At 33.2% G+C, this 22,674-nt stretch overlaps 1 protein-coding gene across 16 annotated transcripts in view; it reads right to left on the reverse strand.

Moving 5' to 3' along the window:
• The window catches only part of LOC129801860 (protein MTSS 2), a 61,723-nt gene that overhangs the window by 7,796 nt on the left and 31,253 nt on the right, over positions 1-22,674 (reverse strand). For 8 of the 16 annotated variants that reach the window (XM_055847234.1, XM_055847231.1, XM_055847228.1 and 5 more), the window contains exons 5-10: positions 18,322-18,387; positions 13,374-13,473; positions 12,726-13,271; positions 7,992-8,348; positions 7,411-7,611; positions 82-191 (exon numbers count right to left, since the gene is read on the reverse strand). In XM_055847234.1, coding sequence (XP_055703209.1) covers positions 82-191; positions 7,411-7,611; positions 7,992-8,348; positions 12,726-13,271; positions 13,374-13,473; positions 18,322-18,387 — 1,380 coding nt within the window. The remainder of the gene's footprint in view (positions 1-81; positions 192-7,410; positions 7,612-7,991; positions 8,349-12,725; positions 13,272-13,373; positions 13,474-18,321; positions 18,388-22,674) is intronic. The other 8 variants (XM_055847243.1, XM_055847238.1, XM_055847242.1 and 5 more) reach the window with 3 other exon arrangements.

A 22,674-nucleotide genomic window follows, 5' to 3' on the forward strand; every position in this document is an offset into this window, starting at 1 on the left:
AGAGTAACAAATTATCGCATAAAATAAAATAAATTTTCCCAATTCACTTGAAATGCAATTTCTATATCAAAAGCAACTAACTTGTTTGCTGGTTGAATTGATATTCTGCTGCGTCCTTCGCAAAATCTCCGGACTTGCTGGGAAGTGTTTCAAATCAGTCAGCGCCTTGATGGCTTCAGCCACACTTCCCGCTAAAAGAAAACATACATAAGAAAAAAAAAAACCCTCAAAATCAATCCTCTAAGGAAAACTTCTCGGAAGAATAAACATGCCAAGAGGCAAGAACATTTTCTCCAAAGGTATATAACTGCTTCTTCTCCAGACATGTCTCTCTCAAAATAATGAAAATTCAATCTAAAGGGAAGACACGCGTATATACATATGAAACACCAAATTAGTCTTCACTTTATCATTTTATACGCCCAGAAGAACATACTCTCCTTCGGATAAATAAACGGAAAATCTTCCTTCGAGCGATAAAATAACCAATTTCGTGCATTTCTTTGTTTACACAGAACAAACATTAATTTTTTTAGGTGGGATTATCTGCTTTTCACATCTCGCGAAATTCAGTTTATCTTGCTGCTATGTCTTTAAGAGTTAAACAGCGACATTTTTGCACGATAAACACATATAATTATTCTGCGAAAAATGTTATCATAAGTAATCGCAAAAATAAAATGAAAAAAAAAATGTATTGAGTTAAGGTAAGTGTGCCAAATTTTGACATAATTACATGCAAGCGCCAAAGTCTCAAGTTTGAAATGTAATATCTTTATTAGAAATAGATTTTTTTATTCCTTTTATTTAAGGAGTGTTGCTTAGAACCTTGTAGACAGTTTATCGTCTTTATTTACTCTGAAAATCATTCTTAATACATTTTAAAATGAATAAAAATATAGACATAGCTTTGGTGCCCTATTTCGGCCACCTTCATTCTTATAGTTCCTTGCCCTTCGGGAATTTTTCCAATGCCTTTTTCACGTCATCTCGTTTGTCGAAGCTACATGTTTTGTTATTCTTTTGCATTGTATAATCTCTAGAGTATGTAAAAACTAAAAATTCATGGAAATTCGAGGAACAAAAAGGGTGGCCGAAATTGCAAGCTGGCCGGAATTTAGTACACTTACCTTACGTTTGCAACAGATTTATAAAGTTTTAAAGAATATCCTTTTTTACTGAAATGGTGTCAGAATTTTTATTTTGATTCATTTTTTTTTTTAATCGACTTTAAAATACAAACAAATATTTTGTGGTATTTGTATTGTGTCAATTAATTTATGTAAAATAATTTTACCAAAATGAAAATAAAAGGGGTGATAATGCGTCCCAGGCTTTGCGAAGTGCTCATAAATCATAAATGAATCATAAATCACTCAAAACAGTGCCCAGAATACACATACACATTAAGTTAAGGGTAATATAAATGAATTTCGGATAAAAATTAGTTTTCGGTTATGAACCGGTTCAGGACCGAGTGGAACCGTTTTAGTTTTTATCAGAAATTCTAAGACAAATTATATATTCCAAAGTGTCCAAAAATGATACCATTCGGTTGACAAATACACTCTATGGAGTCTTTTTTACCTTTGATTTTGAAAAACCGTTATTAAGAATGATTCTTTGATTTTGAAAAACGGTTATTAAGAATGATTCTACGGTATTTTCTAGGGGCCTCTCGACATTTCATTTTTCATACGTTTTTGCATAGAGGCACTGAAGACTATTTATTGGCAAGTTTTTTCGTAAAGAGAATTGACTTATCAGTCTGATATATTTCAAAATCGTATATTCAAAATACATATTTTATAATGTTCCCCGAAATAATATAAGAACTACGAGCAAGTTTGTTTAAGTCGCGGTGCAATATCTGCAAAAATTTTACAAGGAAAAGTGAAAAATATCTTCACTTTTTATTAGGCTTGATGGACCCTTGGTATTTTCCTATATGGACGAAATGTTCGCATGGGTAATCTCCAAAACACATTAAAAAATGAAAAAAAGTCGCACGACCGACGCGTTTTCGAGCAATAAAAGAAATTGTTGGTTTAAAAATATCATGCCGCTTCTGCAATCTCTGATCTCTAATCACCATTTTTTAACTGGGTAGATCAGGTAGACAGTATAAAACCAAAAACAAACCAAATAATGTAATAACCAAAACTTTTCCCACGAACCAAGTTTTATTAAAATTGGTTAATAAATAAATAGGGCATCTAGACATCTATGACCTACGTTCTAGTGTAAAATTGATATTAGCTCATTTTCCAACCGATTTTTCTATAGGGGAACATTTATTAAAAAAAATTCCAGATTTAAGGCTTACAATCGAATTCGTACTTGTTATGAGTTATGAAAGCCTCTTCTATACATTAGGAGCAATTTGTTGAAATTCTTGCTTGACATTTTCCCTTACAGTGGCGATTTCGGATCTCATCACAGAATCAATTTTATTACAGAGTCTTAGCTACCATAAGCCTATCTTGGCTTATCAATAGTATGACTATTTCAAATGAAGGGGCGCTATTATTAAAAAGAAAATTTTTAAATCTTAAAAGTTAAATAACTCAAAAATTCCTTATGCAATCGGGCTGAAATTTTAGTATGTTGTAGCCGTTGATTATACCTATCAAACAAAAAAAAACCTTAAGTCGATCCATAACCCCTGACCCGAGCTATAAGGGGTCAAAGTTCTAACATTGACCGGTCTCTATCTCCGGTTCTAATTAACATAGCGGCCTAAATTTTACTTTTTTGGTTTCGTCTCGATGAGCACTTTCAGATGGAAGTTCAAAAAGTCACCACAGGTGGCGCTGTGATAGCGTCAAAATTCATCGAAATTCAAAGTAATTTTTCTCAAAAACGGCATTGTGCAAGTTAATGAAATTTTAGTATGTTGTAGTCCAGTCTAGGACGTTTCCAAAATGGTGCGTATGTGCGCTGTGGTTTCAATAGAACCGGAGATATGAGGGGTCAAAGTTCACGAAATTCAAAAAATCATATCTCCGGTTCTATGTGACCGATTTTGATGAATGAGGGCTTAAACGAAAGATCTCACCAAATGCTACAACTTTCTAGAATATTTGAACTTCGTGGGACCAACACCAGGGGCGCCACAGTCGAAAAACCAATTTCAATATCACATAACCTCAATTATCTCGACTGTCGCTGAACCGATTTTGATGATTACTTCAACATAACTGTAGAGAACATTCGTGTCTACATTTCGTCCATACATCATTTTCCGCTCAGACTACGCTATCACTCCGATTTTGCCGTTTAAGTGTGAAAAAATTGACTTTTCCCACAATAAGGCTTTGAAACCACTCAGATGCCAATTTGACTACTTCTTCTCCACCAAGACACTTAAAATAGGGTTTTAAATGGAAAGTGTCACAAAATACAACAATTCTTTCATATAGTTGAAGTTCATCAAATGAACACTTGGGGCGCTCTGGTCGAAAAAAGGAGTTCAGAAACAAACAACCTCGATTATCTCGGCTTCTGATTAATCGATGAGATCAAGTACTATGGCAAAATTATAGAAAACATTTTGATCTACATTTCACCCATATATCAATTTTTGTCACTCTATCCAAATCCTTGATATTTTGGTTTAAATACAAAATTTGTATAATTTCACGAATTTGATTTAATATAAGTGAATGACGTACCCCAACTTCAGCTCTAAATCGAATTTGCATGCATTCCGAGTTAGCTCACATTAAGAATCTCACCTACATAAGCCGGTTAGGATTATCTGTCCCTTTAATTCTTTCACGAACTCTGAGAAAACTTAAACGTTTTACTGCTCTACAACATTGCAGAAGACTATTTTCCTATATCTCGAAAGAAATGTGATTTTCGAATCATTTTCTAAAAGTCGATTTTGTGGAGATTCTCAAAATTTCTGGAGGAAATTTATTCCTCTACAACTTTGTCGAAGATAATTTTTCTCTATCTTAACGAGAAATGTGCTTATATTGAGCTAATCAGTATTGATATTTTCTGTAAGCCAGATATTCCAAAAATAGGGCTCAAAATTTCATTATTTTTTATTTTACATAATCCTTCCTCGGATCCCTTGAAACTTTGTAAGTTTGAGAAGGTTCATGAAGGCTATGTATAATAAAAAATTTCAAGCCTCAGTATCTTTTATTTAAAAAAAATAGTGAATATTGAAATTTTCGTTTTGACAAATTTTGTCCCAGTCTGCCCTACTTATCAATCACATTTATGCTACTTAACTATTTATACTATTTTAATGGGTTTTTGCGAACCAAGTATTAGTCTCAACAATTCATCTGCAAATTAAATTGAATTTATATAGTTTAATTGTAATTTTGTATTGTGTAAGTGTGATAGCACAGTTAAGTTTCGTTATTTTAAAGATGGTAGAATTTTTTGAAATCCTGAAAAAAATCCTGAAAATTAGAGCCGAATTTACGCTGTTCTAACGCATTTTTGGTCGTATGTAATATCTAGGGTCATAGAGAGAAGAGAGGTGTTATTGGGCGTCAAATTTTGTACTGTCCGAACTCCTCAGAGAGATCAGCTGTATATAATCTTTTGATTTTTTCACTCGCCAAAATTATCATCTTCCACCCTCCGGGGACCACTTTCCATAAAATAATTCCACGTTTCAGATGATTTCAGAAATGATGTCGCAGTGTTTTTCCGTCCGGCCGTTCCTACGCCTAGAGACCAAACGGTTAGAGATAGAAACTAACGGTGTCTATACATTAGAAGAAAGTTTCGTCAAAAATTGCCTTTTTTAAAAAATTCTGACGTTTCTGCCTAGGATAGGGGAAATTTTCTTTAAAAAGGCATTTTTTAAAGAAATTTCTCATAGTGTGTAGAGGCCATAAATAAGGACCTTCTGTAAACCCCCCATAAATCAACCTCCGCATCATTAACATGCCCCGCCCTTCATTTTCTCCCCACAGCTCCTCTTCCACCCAAAACTATGTGTTTTTTGGATTGTTCGAAAACACGTCATGCGATTTTTTTTATTTCGTCCGTAATACAAAAATACTGTTGAATCCTTTAATTTTTTCAGAGTTCTTTGAACTCCTGAATGCGTCGAAATCTCGAATAGCCATAATACTGATAAGGTCAAAATTCCGAACACTAAAATACCGAAAGCCAAAATTCCGAATAGCCATAATTCCGAAAAGCCAATATCCCGAATGGGGCAGCAAATTTGGCTTTCGGGATTTTGGCTTTAACTCTTTCACGTCATTAGGGTCATATATGACTAAGGGAAAAAAGTTTTTTTTGACTATTTACATTAATTGAAATCTATCTGTTTGTACACATCAAAATAGAAGAAAAAAATTTATTTTTTTCAGCAAAAAGTTCTTTAGATTCTCGGTTAATTTTCTCAAGACTCCAGATATTCAGGAAAAGAAAATATTTGAGATCAAAAATCACGAATTTCGAACTTTGTGGAATGACTTTTCTTTTTCAAAATTTTTTATATTCATTTATTTTTTTCAGCAAAAAGTTCTTTAGAGACACAAAATAGAATAATCAAAGATTGTATATTGCATATTTTGATATGATAAACTTCTCTCAATTTTCCAGAAAAGCGCGTAGAATTTTCCGGGTCATATATGACCCTATTGTCGGCAAGGCAAAAGTTTGTGAAAGTGTTTTCGTGCCAACAATGCAATTGGGACAGTTGGGACATTGTTTGTCTTTGTGAAATCCAGAAGGAAAATATCTTGCTCCTGGACATTTCATCTTATATCTGATGAATTGTAACATATTTTGCAATATTTTAGAGTATTCTGCAAGTGTCCCATAATGTGCAATTGTATTGTGTGTGAATAAATATGTAGATAAGTTTATTTTTGCCAAATACCACTCAAAATATTGTGACAGTGACTGTTCAAGGGATTACCAGGAAGATTCCTTGAACACCAGGAGTACACAGTAAAAAAAAATAACACTATTATAGTGTGTAATCTTTCACACCACCATTATAGTGTTAAATTTGGAAAAAAATGTTTAATTTAAAGTTGTTGAATTTAATAATTATTGAATTTTTGTGTGTAATCTCAAAAATTGTTCAATTTTCATTTCATTTCGTTTATTTTAGTTTTTTTTGCCTTTTTATACATTTGTAATGTTTTTTTCCTGTATTCGGGATCCTCTCTAATGCGAGATAATTACATCTGATGCTCGGATCTTCACGAGATACTTATTATGCATATAAATATTTGATGTTCTATATGACTTTTTCCCAATGAAACGCATCTCGACTAAAGTATATGTCTTAAATGGAAATTCAACAATTTTTACACAACTTGTTTAAAAAATCAACAACTTTGGTTGAAATACACAAGGCTTCACACTATAATAGTGTGAAAAATTATGATCAAACTATAATAGTGTTTATTTTTGATAATGTGACAAAAAATACCATAAAGTTGTGTATTTTTTCACACTATAATAATGTAAAAAAATTATAATCATACTATAATAGTGGTAATTTTTAGAATTTTTCAACAGTTTTAAATTACAAAACATTGTTGAAAATTATTTATGACTATAATATTGAGAAATTTTACACAGATCGCAATTAAATAATTAATTTATTCGATTTCACACTATTATAGTGTTAAAATTTTACACATTTTCAAATTAAACAACGTTGTTGAAAATTTTTCAACTATAATAGTGGTAATTTTCAATCACGTGACAATAAATTACCAAATTATTGTGCATTTTTCAAACATTTTTAAAGTAATCAACTAAAATGGTCGATTTTGCACTATTATAGTAGTAAAATTTTACACATTTTTTTTTACTGTGTACAGTGTTCACCAAAACAATTCAGTTTGCCATGGTTTTGGCCAAATTAATAACTTCAAGCAAAAAAAAAACTCTTAGATAGCCCGTGATATAGATTTTGAAAATGGTATGTATACTTCCCTTGCCGACAATAGGGACATATATGACCCGGAGTTTTTCCGAGTTTTCACGCAATGGAATTTTTTTTTGCTCTCATAACTATTATATTTCATCATAAAGCATTATGAAAAACTTAATTTTACATGAATTCACTTGCTGAATAAAAGTGTGACGCGAAAGAGTTAATGAACTTTAGATTTCGGAATATTGGCTTTTACAGGAATATTGGCTTTCGGGATTTCGACCCATTCAGGATTTTTTCTTTCATTATCTTACATTACCGATCTTGTTCAGATGTTTGTTTATACTGTGCCGGGGGTGACCCCGGTTAAAAGTTTACTAATCCAAAAAAAGCTGTTATTACAAAATTTATAAATGAATTTATGACTTTCCAAAATTCAATTTTAATAAATTTGTTAGTCTGCACCAACCTTAATATGTGCAATCATCTCATCACAATTTCTATTATGATTCATAAATTGATTAGCCCACCTGATTGTGAGATATTTTCCGAGTCAAGAAGATAAGCTGGTGGCGGTGGAAGACTTTCAGATGAGACATTCATCAGATTCTGCTGTGAGAGATTTTGCGTGGCCAATTTATTGAGCTGCTGACTCGGCGTAACACTGGAACTGCGTCGAACGGGAGGCGGTGGTTTTGCACTGTTTACCGATGATCTCCTCGATCGTGATGCTAGAAAAAGGCACAAGAAAAAAATACACAAACATGCCATTTTAGAGACTATCTTTTTTTTTCTTTCTTCTCCTTTTTAATGCCATCATAGAGATCGAGTACACATATAAGAGATCTTTGAGCTAAGAGGAAAAATAAATAAAAAGACTTCTCTCTTTGCTCTTGTTTGGAGGAAAATATTTGAATAAACACACATACACATAACACACAACGTACACATCACACAGCACGACAAACAAACAAGAGAGAAATTAATTTTCAAAAATATATTGTGGTTGTTGATAAGGAAAAATTGTATAACAAAGGGGAGAAAAGTTTTTTGGTGGGAAAATAGAAGTATAAATTGAAAGAAAAAAAAAGAGTTTATAAATGAAACAAACCAGAGAGAGAGGCTGGACGAGGTGATATTGTGGGTCGATTTGTGTTGCGAAAGACCCCATCGCATTGATCACTACCACTTGTAGGTGTTGTGGGTGATTGTGGTGGTTGTTTGAACGACGTGACACGATTTCGTGTCTCAACCCCATCGATCGACGGGGATTCGACCTTTGGCTCCTTATACCTCAGTGTCACCACTTCACAATTATTCTGAATATACTCCTGTTGACTAACCACTTCCTCCTGTTGCTCCACCTCATGATCTATGGCCATCTTTGGCATCTCAACACCCCTCTGCAGCAAATCCAACTCGTCGATCAGACTATTTAGCTTCTCAATGGAATCGCGGTGCAATTTATCTTTGAGTATTTTTTGTGTTTTTTTTTTTGTTTTTGGTCGAACAGGGTTATGGGATACAAATAAGAGAGAGAAAAAAAAGAAAAAAATAGACACACAAAATCAAATAAATTATAAATAAACTGAAATAAAAATAACATCGAATCACTGTGGCTAAAAATAATCTCCAAAGAAAATTTATCAAGATACCAAAGGCACACCGAATAGGGGTTTATCATTTAGCTAATTTTTGCACACTGATCAAACAATTTTTTTTCTGTCTTACCTTCTAAATAATGACTTAATTGATTAACTATAATTCTTGACAAAAGAAGGTGTAGTTATGCTTTGCATTGTTCAAATGTAATTGAAATTTTTTTTAATTTAAAGCCCTTTTAAAATTTTAAGCCACGCCCCCTTAAAAATATTAATCAATTGAAATGGATAATTTTTTATATATTTCGTGAACAGAAAACAATCTAGTTCCGATCATGCACTCAGAAAAAAATGGGGATGCGATTAACTTTTTTTCCTCATAACTTTAACACTTTTAGGTGTAAAAATATATCAACATTTTTTAATGTTAATTTTACACCTTTTTAAGGGTAAAATAATAATAAAAAATAATAATAATAAACCCCTAATACACCTAAAAGCATAATATTTACACCGATTTCGGATCAATACTGCAGGGTAAAATTAACATTTTCGGAATGCTATTTTAACTTTTTCGGATTTCTGTGGATAAAACTCTGATAACACCGTCCAAAAACTAGACCACGCCTCTTGTACAATTTAACTCATATAAAGAAGTACACCAAACGCTGAGCACAATCTTCTTCCTTAACTCTTTCCGGACCGCAGCATATGCTGCAAGCCAATTTCACAATTTTTTAATCAAGAATATCTAAGCTCAGGAATTAATTGAGGTCCTACAAAAAATATCTTACATTTGGACATCCTTATAGTTTGTAATCATCCACAAAAATAGGATTTTTATCAGTTCTGAATACTTAAAAAACATTGTTTTTCACAGAACATTCATATGCTGCTTTGGGTACTCTCGTCCCAAAAGAGACGAAAGAGTTAAGCGATTTGGCCTATTTAGACCGTGCGTGACGTATTGTATTTATGACACTCGAACTATATCCATTTCTCATCATCTGTGCCAATTCGATTATGGAAACCTTTGCTTTCATCCCCAAACGCAAAATTTCGGAAATGGATTTTGGAATTTTTGTCTCTCTTTCAGCCAACTCACGCGGCACTCTTTTACTGCTCGAACACTACGGAGAGAGCAGTAGGGTAGAGTGGGGCAAAAAGTCACAAAACGGATATTTTATTTTTTTACTAGCTGCTCGAGCGCTTCAAAAATTTCTAATTAGCGCAGTTTTATAGGAAATTTACCACTCTACAACTTTGTGAAAGTAATATTCCTCTATTTTGTAAGGAAATAACGTTTATCGAGCCAACTTCTAAAAGGTAATTATGTGACTATTCTCAAAAATGCTGGGGCAAATAGTACCAGATATTGGATATTATCATATTTTGATTCGCTTCATTACGGGCTTCCGTAAATTTGAAAAAATAACTAGAGGACATATTTTCATAGAAAATTTAATAATCTACACCTTTGTAAAACACCGTTTTCTCTGTGAAAAAATGAGAAAACGAGAAAAGCGCTTTTCAAGCTATTTTAGAAAAAAACACACAAAAGACTGCTAATCGTTTGACCAATGCAAACAACAAGCGGCGAGACATGATAATGACGTTTCTTTTCGCCGTGAGACATCAGAAATTGCTTGGCTTTTTTGTTACTTTTTACCCCAAGTGGCCATTTGTAATAAAAGGATTTCTGGAGAAAAGAACTTTTGTGAAATTCTAAAATAGATAGCGGATTCGTATTCAAAGAATCCAAATTATTTAGAAAATATTCATCAGTGCATTAATTTTGGAAAGTAAGTAGGTAATAATTGTTATTTTCTGCAAGGAAAATATTTCAAAAATACAGCTAAAAATTTCAATATTTTTTATTTTCTAAATTCCTTGTTCGAATTCTAAGAAACTTACGACATTGAAGAAGGTCTATGGAGGCTATCTATAGAAAAAAATTTGAGCCGCTATCTTTTTTACCTTGGAACATATTGAATCTTGAATTTTTCGATTTGTGACTTTTTGCCCCAGTCTCCCCTATATAATCCCTCGATTTTTTTCACCCCCCCCCCAAAATTTCCACCTCCCATCCCCCGGAGACCACTTTTGTCAACAAATCTTCGCGTTTCAGACGATTTCTGAGAAATGTCGTCACTCTGTTTGTCCGTCTGTCAGTCCGGCTGTCGCCTGCTCTACAGGCCAAACGGTTAGAGATAGAGACTTGGGACTTTCGGGGGACCCCCTCCCTCTTATAAGTCGACTCAAGGATCGTAAGCATGCCCCTCATTTCCCCCCACCCCTTCCCTTCCCCTTCAAAACCATGTATTTTAGGGATTTCTCGAAAACGTGTCGTGAGATTTTTTTCATTTTTGTATATACATTTAGAGATTACCCAGGTGGACATCTCGTCCAGATACGAAAATCCCGTTGAATCATTCCTAATAACGATTTTTCCAGGTTAAAGGTTAAAAAGACACTAGAGAGCGCATTTATCAAGCGAATGGGGTCATGTTTGGGGTCTTTGGAAAGGTCTTGGAATTTCCGACAAAACTGAACCGGTTCCAATCAGTTTTGAACCGGTTTGATAACCGATAACTAATTTTTATGCGAAAAGTAATTCTTTTACTTTTAAAACTGTTTTGGGGGATATTTTGAGTGACTTATGAATCAATTCAAATCGGTTGAGAGCCGGTAAACGGTAAATGATGCGAAAGTACTTTTGCGGTATAACATCTAAGTCACGAGTTCGAGCATTTCGCAAAGCCTGGGACGCTTTGCCACCATCTTTTTGCTTTATTTTAGTTTATTTTCCAACACAAAGGCTTGCAAACACCTTTGTTGGTCACGTTTATTGCCTCCAAATGATAAATCTTATCATCTTCATTCAGTAACGTCAATTGTTTTTGGCCTTTTTGCATTTTACGTCGAGATGACCACTTTTAAAGCACTTTAAAGCATTTTAACTAATTTTCGTAGGAGGTTCTTAATGGTTTATGTTTGCCATAGGTTTTTTTTTTAATCAAATGGTGTGCTTTAGTTAATTTTTTTCTTAAGTTCAAGTGGTAAAGTAGTACTCTCCGCGAATGCTGTTTTATTTTGACACGAAACTCTTCATCTTCTTTGTCAGATTTTTTTTTCTTGAATTTCATATCTGACAGTATTGTGATTGGATATTATTAGGAGATGAATAACTTCTAAAAGACTTTTGTTTAATTCTAGCATTTAAGGATGCTCTTTAAGGTGGATAGGATCAGTAAAGACTATCCTTAAGTGCAAAAAGAGAAAAGCTTATGAACAGCAAGATGCCCAAGTCACCTCCGGAAGACAAAGTTGCACGCATCTTTTCATGAAAGACAGTGGACCTTACCATATTATCATTGATCAATTTATGATGACTTATCAGCCTATATTTTTCCAAAAAGAGGAGTTTGTGTATATCGAGAACTCTAACAACTTTTTTCTCTCCGTCAACTTGCATGGAACTCTGCTACTATTACCCTTCATTGGCAAATTTAGTTTATTTCTTTTAAGAATTTAAAAATGAGCGTGGATTATTAGCTGGTATATCGCAGGGATGCTATAGTAGCCAAATAATTTGATGAATTCAAAAAAAAATCAACTGTGATTGATCATAATTTTAAACGGGGCGGAGCTTAAAATATTCACGAGTAAAAATTATCGAAGAACTTTAATAGATTACCACAATTTTTATATTAAAATTAAAATATTACTTTAAACCATTCATTCGATAATGGTCAATGAAGAAATAGTTTTAAAATAAAATCATACGTTTAGACGGATCATGAAAAAAAATAAATAAAAAAAATAAAATATCTTTTTTTTAATAAACCTTTAACCACTGAGAGAAATCCGAAAAAGTCAAAATAACATTCCGGAAATGTTAGTTTTACCCTGCAGTATTGATCCGAAATCGGTGTAAATATTACCCTTTTTAGGTGTATTATGGGTTAAAGTTACCTTTTTCTCATGTTGATTTTACCCTCAAAAGGTGTAAAATTAACATTAAAAAATGTTGATATATTTTTACACCCGAAAAGTGTTAAAGTTATGACGAAAAAAAGTTAATCGTAGCCTTTTTTTCTCAGTGTACATGGTTTATTAATTTAGACATCAATGAAAGAGATAACTGAAATCATTTAAGCAAATTAAGACTTATATTTTCTAATAGATAAACCCCTTTAACAACAACTATTAAAGCGTTAGAAAAAGAACCAATGCAATCTTACCTGCTTCTCTATCTGGCTTCTTTACCAGTTTACTGTCCACTCTCTTGAGTACATTAGCCTGAATCTGCTCTAGCTTCTCAAACATGGACGTCTTAGCCAGCACAGATGAAGTCAGAATCTTCAAATCTTCCTCTCCACCCTTTGTGGGCGTCACTGTAGCATCTGCAGACACTGGAGAAGAATTCTGTGGTGTTGCTGTTGAACTAGAAGATTCACATATATCTGGTGACACTTGTGATTGAGTCACTTCCCTGGATACACTCTGAACTGGAGCAGATTGTTTGCTGGACAATTTAGAAGCTGCCATTGAGGCAAGTTCTGTCATATTGACATACGTTGGCTGCATCTGAGGATAGTCTTTTGTAACATGGGCTGGCAGTGACGATGGAGCCTTCACTTTCACCGTGGAACTTCTCTCTAGAGAAGAACACCGAATAGGTAGTGGAGGTCGGATGGAATTTGAGGATTTTGGCGGTTCAGCCTTAACTTCTGGACTCTGAAAAGTGTACACTGTGAGTGCAGGACGTTGATGACCACGTTCGTAGGCTGTAAATAAAATATTACATAATAATCTTCCGGATGTTCTGAAATCCTCAAAAAAAAAAATAAAGAAGTAAAACCAAATAATAAATTTTCAAAAGAACTCACTGGATGAGATCGTATGTGGACGATCAACAGCTGAAACAGCCGGATCTTGTGAATTTGGTGGCCAAGTTGACATAATATGAGATTGACTAGCAGTTGATGTCTAAATCCCCAAGATATCCATTCCATTTTTTTTTCATTCAAGAGAATTGCACAAAAATAGGAAAGAAAATACGGAAACATTAGATGGAAGCCATCATTGCAACTTCACGGTATCTTCCTCAGACAAAGGCGGGGAAAAATTGTACATTCATTCGCTCTTTTCTTTTCATGTTTCCACACCAGTGTCGAGAAAATAGTGTAATACTAATAAATCTTCACATATTCATATGATTACAATTGTTAGCGTGAATTGCGCAGTGAAAGGTTTTTTTTTACAACTTCTAATTCAGCCACTATATTTATTCTCTTGTCTTTAGCATCTTGCCCTCTCAGTTGTGTATTCCATAAAATAAATTACTAACAAATTGGTGGAATTATTTTTTTTTAGAATAAAAAATCATTTGTAAAAATTAGTTAAAGGGCGGGTTAATCAAAGTGCCTGAATAATTTCATGATTCCTTTGCCTGCACAAAAAACATATTATGTAATGCTGCTAACGATCATAAATCGTATAAACTACTAAAAAGTTTGTAAAAGGTTGTACTTTTTCACAAACATTGTTCGGAACATGATCACTTGACGAACATTTTTTGTTCTTTTATACAAACATTTTTTTGTACATTTTTGTTTGTATGGCAAAACTTTACGAATAAATGACAAAGTTTTATAAACTTTTTGTGTGTGTTTACGAATATTTACGAAGAAATGTTTATAAAAGAACAAAAAATGTCCGTTAAGTGAATATATTACGAACAATATTTGTGAAAAAAGTACAAACTTTTACGAACTTTTTAGTGGGTTATACGATTTACGAGCATTTCGTAAGGCCCCCGTAAGAATTCACACACATTTACAAAGATTTTACATAATATTTTTTTCCGAATTACGACACTCATTTTAAAACAGGGATTGAATGATAACTTTTCAACACTATCGAATTGATAGTATCGATAAATCTATATCTGTTAGATTAAGTGAATGTCGACTTTCTTCGCATTATTGGGTCATTCATTATGACATTCTTAAAAAAATATGACTGTTCATAAATATCTATATTAGTTACAGGAAGTCCGGCTATCGTTTAAATTTTGTAGAATCGACAGTCGATAGTAATGAAAATAACTTATCATGTCATCTCATTTCATGATTTTTATGAAATTCAGGAAAATTCATTGAATATTTAATGAAATCCCTTTACTTGATGATTTTATGAAAATAGAGTACGTCTTGGTTGATTTGTTTAACAAAATTCATTGTCATTTCAATTGCCAGAAATCTCAAATATGTGACTTCTGAAATGGCAATGTCACGGCTACAGAATTGCATTTTCGAAAAAGCTCTCTTAAGATTCGAACCCAATTTGTCATATGGCATTGCCAGAGCGTACAGAATTCCCTTCCTGGATAGTAGGTAGAGATTTTCGTGTCTCATAGTAGTGCAAACAAACCAAATAAAAGTGCACCCAGGAATGATGCGATTTAATGCTGAGGAATGAAAATGTAGGATTTAAGTGATTTTCAGTCTCGAGAATATCAAGAAACAAGGGTACGACGTATTTATTCGTACTTTTATTCACTTTGTTTGCACTACTATGGGACACAAAAATGTCTACCTACTATCCAGGATATAGTAATCCGTGGCTGAAGCCATATTGGTGACAATAATTCAAAATTGATCAAGATTTCTTAAAACAAAATCATTGCTTTCACAATCGACTTGACCTTTGCGACCCAAAAGACTTCTTTTGACATCTCATGTAATTCTTTTGACATGAGACTTTTACGTTCTAAATCTAAACCCTTCTCCATAATAAGAATTTCTTTTCAGTATAATTGCAACGTGATCTGAAGACTGTGCAATCTGCATGAATCCTTTGCATTTTTATGCAACCATTGGAAATGCTAATGTGTTTGCAATGTATTTTTAATGCTCATTAACAATTATCACAAAAAAAATTTCATGTTAATTTTACAATTGTTTAGGGGTACATATTACTTGATTTTTACCCAACCACGGAACCATTTTTAGCATATCCTCGTGTTGTCTGAGAAATGGCGTAAAGCTGTTTGTCCGTCCATCCGTCTGTATGTTATCACCTCTACAGGCAAAACGATTAGAGATATAGATATGAGACCTTCGGGGTACCCCCCATAAATCGCCCCAAGGATCGTTAAGATGCCCCTCATTGTCCCTCAATCCCTCCCCAACTCCTTCAAAACCACATTTGAATCATTCCCAATACCGGTTTTACAATATCAATGGTTAACTATTTAACGACGCAACACTTCTTACGGACTGAATATCAACAATAAAAATTAAACTGAGAAATATAATCAATGATAAGTGTTACATCTAACCTTGGAAAGTCCAACAGAGTCTGATTGGGTGTGTTTTGTGCTTCTATGAACGATAGGAACAAAAATAGCCCAAAAATTTAAGTAATTTTTCTGACAATACCAATGGATAATATTTTTCGTTTAACTCTTTCCGGACCGCAGCATATGCTGCAAGCCAATTTCACAATTTTTTAATCAAAAATATCTAAGCTCAGGAATTAATTGAGGTCCTACAAAAAATATCTTACATTTGGACATACTTATACTTTGTAATCATCCACAAGAATAGGATTTTTATCAGTTCTGAATAATTAAAAAACATTAATTTTCACAGAGCATTCATATGCTGCTTTGGGTACTCAGAGTCCCAAAAGAGACGAAAGAGTTAAATAAAAAATATTACATATGAGTATTGTAGTTTTTATTACCAAAAGGGTTTTGCTTAAAAAAAATTGGAAGTATAAAAAATAAATAAAATCAATTATGAAATTGAGAATTTAAAAATTCGCCATTTTTGAGCTTAAATATTTACTACATAGCAAATAGCTAGAGACTTGCAAAACATATTCTAGATTCCTTCAACCTTCTACTTTATAATTATGTACAGACATAAGAAAAAAATAACTTTGGGTAGTCAGGAAAAATTATTTTCTTTATGGGACACCGGTGTTCCAATCGTCCTTAAAGGGTTAAAAGGGCTCTAGACCTAGAGAGAGTATTCCTCATATGGTTGATACCATGTTTGGGCTCGTTGGAAAGGTCTATCTTGACAACTATGAACTGGTTCCAATCAATTATGAATCGATAACAACACGGTTATAAACTGATAAGCAACTTATCCGATAATCAATTACATTACCCCTAATACCGGCTTCAGAGTGGAGGTTTAGCCCAGTTCCCTAAGATCTCAAAACAAAAAAAAAACAATTTGGTTGATTTTTCAAAAGCTTATGGATTATTTGTTCCATATATCCAATCCTAAGCAACAATCCTAAGCAAAGCTAAATGGCAAATGATGCGAAAATACTTTTGAGATAGAGAATCAGTAACGAATTCGAAGATTTCGTAAAGCACGGGACGCTTTCTCAATGTTTTTTTTCATAGAGTTCATAAAATTTAATTTAATTTTTCAGGAAATATGGATTGTTCGAAGCCAGAGTGTATCCAAAGCCTGAAAGCTTTTCCCTATAATCGTATTGTTTTACCAAAAACCAGCTCGCAACAGTTAATTTTTTTTTAATTATTGAACTAAATATCATAAAATATTGCTTAAATGTTGTACTTTCTTTTATTTAAGAGCTTGGATGTTTTTTTATTGCATTAAAAAATAAAGTTTTATTTTTTTGTGTTCTCGACCCACTTAATCCCTTAATTCAAATACCAGAATGAAGTCACATTATATTGCCTAGATACAGGGGCTAACGTAAATTTCTTTGAAAAGAAAATAGAAATTTTGAATCGACCCAATAAGAATAATTAAAGATAAAATAATGAAAATTGTTACAATGTATAATTTTACATATTTATGCCACCATTGTAAAACATTGAATTTATTTGGTGGAACACCTAGATAAACCCACACTGTGAATTTTTCTGGTAACAGAAAGGTGAGAAGCAATTTTTCTCTCTGGCACACGTTTAGTGCCACCCACTCTGCCGCATTTCAATCCAATTCATCGTGCTGGAAGTTTTGAAATAGCATTGCAACATTTAATAATATTAAATAATTCAGCCTTGCTATTCATTTTCTCCCAATAAACATTTCTCAATTCATTAACGGAGCAAAATGATCAATTTTTGATTGCTTCTCTTCGAAATCTCTCAAGGCACAAAAGTCAGAGTAAGAGAGAGAGAGAGAGAAAAAGAAAAAAATGCAGTGGAAAAAGCTGGAGGAGGATTTAAATTACCGTGAATATTTCATGTATGCCCACATTTTTTTTTAAATGATAAAAGTCCAGAGAACAGTATATTCAAAATTGCCCCTTTATCGTTCTTCTGCATTTGCTTTACAAGTCTCATGAATTTTTCATTGTTAAATCCTCCAACGGAAAAGACACGGTGGTTTCGATAAGTCAGAGCCTGGCTCAATAGTTTTGCCAACACAAGAGGAGGTGTGTTCCAATGTTCCCACGGAAAAACGGCAAGAACCAGAGTCAAAACAAGATTTCCACATCGCGAAACGCACATCATCATCTCGTGGCATAATGAGGAAGGAAATGGAATCACAGAATCTCTCTTATACTTCTTTTTCTCAATGGTTTCCATTCATATAAAACCCAAGAAGTCTTTAGTGTTGATCCACTTTCATTCAAAATTCTAATTATTTATGCAAAGAGAATCGTGGCACATACTGCGCTAATAATCTTGGTCTTTTAGAAGACATTCACCTCGCCACTTCATGCAGCTGTCTCTTTTTTCTTTCTTCACCTCTCTCTATATCTCATTTTTCGAGTTTGCGATAACAGAATAATAACAACAAAAAAAAAGACCATCTGGTGACATAAATTATTTACCTGTGAGGAACAAAATCCACTATCATTTGATTCAGCGAGTTTCAAGCGGATCGCAGGCGATATTAACTGAAGAAATATACAAAAAAAAAGAAAAGAAGAAAAAAAAAAACAAAATAGAAAATAATTCAAAAATAAAAAAAAAATTATAATAGGAACAAATTGGTATCAGAGTTGATTCAAGATGTAGATTAAGATTCATACATAAAGTGCAATAAATTTAATTTTTTTTCACGTAACTTGTAGCAATTTTATTTGTTTTAGAAGGGTGAATAAGATTTTATGATTTTGTCATAAAAATAAATATATTTTATTTACGACAAAGAGTCACACAAAGTATTGTCCATTGTTAGGACACATCATTCTTCTATCACTGAGAAAAAAGAGGGTGCGATTAACATTTTTTCCTCATAACTTTAACACTTTTTAGGTGTAAAAATATATCAACATTTTTTAATGTTAATTTTACACCTTTTAAGGGTAAAATTAACATGAAAAAGGGTACCTTTAACCCCTAATACACCTAAAAAGGGTAATATTTACACCGATTTTGTATCAATACTGCAGGGTAAAATTAACATTTCCGGAATGTTATTTTAACTTATTCGGATTTCTCTCAGTGATTGAGCCGCAAACGGATTTCGCTTTCAAAGAACGACAATTATTTACCATGATGTCTCATTGTACTTTAAAATATTACGGCGATTAACATTAAAAATATTTTTTGAGTTTTAATTACGTAAAATCTGGAATTTTAATAATTTTACAGAAAAACTACAAGGCAAAAAAAAACGTCTTTTATTGCTTAAATAGATAAATGAACTATCTAGAAATATATCACAAAAAGTCGAAATCTTTGCAAAGATACAAGTTTGCAAGAGAGCTTCAAAAACATTAAAGGGTTACGTGAGTCACGAAGACCAAAAAAAAAAACATTTTCTCTAATTTATTTTAGCATAATAAAAAAATTATTTAATTCAAGCTCTATAAACTTATGCCCTAGACACGCTTACAACTTAAGCTGAGACATGACTTTTAGTGGAAAATGATCGAAATGCATTTTAACAATTATTTCTAATATAATTACGCTAAGACGTCTCTCGGCGGCTAATCTTCATGTCTGTTAAGACCCTTAGATTTAAAAAATCAATGCAGTTTTTGGTTTCTTAATACGAAAATAAATGCTGATATTTTTGATCATGAATTATCGATCGGGACAAGCGATAATTGGGCAGATCAATTTCCGGTGCATACGACGGGTTTTCAATTAATCTGCGATGAATTTTAAAGCTTATAGTCGGTGGATAATCATACTACAAAAATTACTTTCTTGTACTTATATTTGTATTGCGGAATTTTTATTGCTCAAAGGAAAGATCAATCTATATAATCCGCTATTTTTTCAACTTGATACGCGGCTATTAGAGCATATACTGCAAGAGATGTCGACTTCCGGTCATCGGTGACCCTTCCATAAGTCGAAAATATCTAGAAAACTTTATTCTCCCACCCCTTCATTTATCATCAAAACCATGTTTTTTTTGTTAATTTCGAAAACAATTCAAACGATTTCTTATAATTTCGCGTTAATAATTTTGTGTAACTCGTCGGTTTAACCGTTCGAACTTCCAACGGGTTTTTAGGTAAGTTCTCTCTGATATACCTTCGAATCGGTAAAGGAAAAACCTCAACCGGAGAGAGCTCTCAAATCGGGAAGATTATTACTGAACGAGAGGAATAAATACCTATAACCTGAAAAATTCGAAATTACGAGTTTTTCGAAGCAAAACTTTAACTTCTGGAGGGCTTATTTTTCAACAATTTCAATAAAATTTGTATTTTTACAAAGCCTTAGAAAATAGCAACGCAACTTCATCGTTCTAAATAAAAAGTGATACGATTCACAACAAGGGTTAGATATTATGCCCAACGCACAATAACTTTTGTTTTGTAAACATTTTTTGACACTTCAATGAGAGTGAGTGAGACCTAGATCTAGTTATCTCGCTCACTCTTATTGGAAATTTTGATAACACGTTTACAAACAAAATTTGTTGTGCACTGGGCATTAATCGAATAATCGTGTACACAACTTCTAGCACATCCTAAATTTATATGGCAAATGTCAAAGACTTCAGCGCTTCCGGAAGTACTATATGTGATTTCCAGTAATTCCTGCATTTCCACGAACTGCGGTATTCTGTTGTTGTAGTGAATCTTGTTCAAAATATTTTTTTGAATGATCCATGGATAACAGCCTTAATTAGTAGAGCACCAAAAAGTACGTAAAGGGACAATTAAGGTATGGCATTATTTCTCGAGTTCTAGCATTCCACAAAGTTCGATCGCTTTGCCATTTCTTCGAGTTACGCATCAATTGTTCTCGACAGACACCGCTAGCGATGATTATTTCAGCCTTAGTCAGCTTATAATGGACTACTAAACCTAAATATAGATAATAAACTTGAAACATTGAATATTCGGATTTTCCTTCCATGTTCAGGCATGGGCTCAAACTGATCATCGATCCTGTAAAATTTGTCAGTAAAGATTTATCCTAAACTGTCATACGCCGAGAACTTGGAATCATCAATTAAAGCTCTTTATATAAATTTCTTTTACTTTATCTTTTACTGCCAAATTTTACAGGTTTCTTATTCTCGAGCATTAATAATAATTATAATAATAATTAATAATGGTGGCACAACGTTCCATAGAGGTACTAGGGTCATTTGCCTAAAGCGAGACAGTTTGGAAAGTTGGACAAAGCAGTGTGGAATGTGAGACACCTCCTTCAAAACTTGATAATAAATCAATTAAATATTTCAATTTTCGATAAAAAGATTATTAAACTTAATGTTATGATTATTTCAGAAGTTAAAAATGCAAAAATCGTTATAAAAAAATCAAAGGGTGACTTGCAAGAAGAATTTAAAAAATGTATTGCATGCGTGATATTCATAACCTTGACACGGTAGTTGTCATTTTCTCTGTTTCTTATGGAAGTTGCTAGGAAAATATCAAAGTGTTTTGTTTGATTTTTCGGCATAATTTGTGAAATATTTTTAAGTCCGCTGTGAAAATCGAAGGACATACACCCATTTTTAAAAGGTGAATAAAAAATATTTGTGAAATATTACATTTAAAAAGGGATAGAAAAGTGATTTAATTTCGTGTTGCATTCAAAACAAGTTTTATGAAATCTTGGACAAGTTGATTTTGTGAATGAATTTGGTGGTTTTGTTCAGTGAAATCATGTTAACAAGGACGACAAAGATCCTGAAGTATCCGGAGAAATAGTTGCAACAGCAGTTAGTAGCTAATAAGGAGAAAATCTCCTGGAAAAGGCTGCAAGGATTTCCAGATTTCGAAGACCACTTTTTTCTGACAGAATGGATAGTAAATATCACAAAAACACCTGGAGAAAGACAAATAGGAGCCTCTACAGAACTCCCAAAGCAAGTGACAAAGGGCCTGGGCGGACTGGAAATTGAAATGTGCTAAAAAGTTGCATCCACTTCAAAGCTATAATTGCTGGATAGCGCGAGGCGTCTATGAAATTTACAGAACCTCTTTTCGATTGGACGTCCAGGAAGTTCTTGGTAATCAGGATTCCTCAACTGTTACCCGGACTTAAAGGAGGGATTAGCATAACCATCCAATGTGCAAGTATACAGAGAAAACCCTCAACATTTGATTTCCTACATATTTTGTATGATATTTTGTCATTAATATCACTATGTCCAACTTTCCAAAAGTTTTTGTCCACCTTTGCAAAATTTTGTCCATCTTTTCAAAATGTGTTATTTTTTAATTTCCGTGAATTTTCCGATTATTCGGTTGCAATATTTAATAACAACTGTTAAGATTCTGTTAAAATATTTGTCAAAGAATAAAAATGCATTTGAAATTTTTTTTTCTTAAGTGTCTCGCTTTCCACCATTCACCCTAGGCCTTTCCACAAAGGGAGTTCGGGACATCCATTATTATTTTTTCTTAAACAGGGATGGGGTTGTCAATCCCGTGCCCCGTGGAATCAAAGTGCAGTGAAGCTTACTGGATGCAATTCGAACACCTTTAACGTCAGAAAAATTCCTAGTGACCTAAAGGAGGTTCGAACCCGGGACACTTGCATCATAGAGCGAGTGCTGTACCACTTGACCTATTGAGTGCCCATTCTCGAGCATTAGCCTGGGTCTATTTGGGCCCTTATACATCGTTTACTATACTTTGGGTAATAATCATAATACGATATATACGATACGGTTATTATAGGTCTTATAATAGTTTCACTGAGAAAAAAAAGAGGCTGCGATTAACTTTTTTTCGTCATAACTTTAACACTTTTTGGGTATA

This window comes from Phlebotomus papatasi, chromosome 2, assembly GCF_024763615.1.
Source record: "Phlebotomus papatasi isolate M1 chromosome 2, Ppap_2.1, whole genome shotgun sequence".
NCBI classification, from domain to species: domain Eukaryota; kingdom Metazoa; phylum Arthropoda; class Insecta; order Diptera; family Psychodidae; genus Phlebotomus; species Phlebotomus papatasi.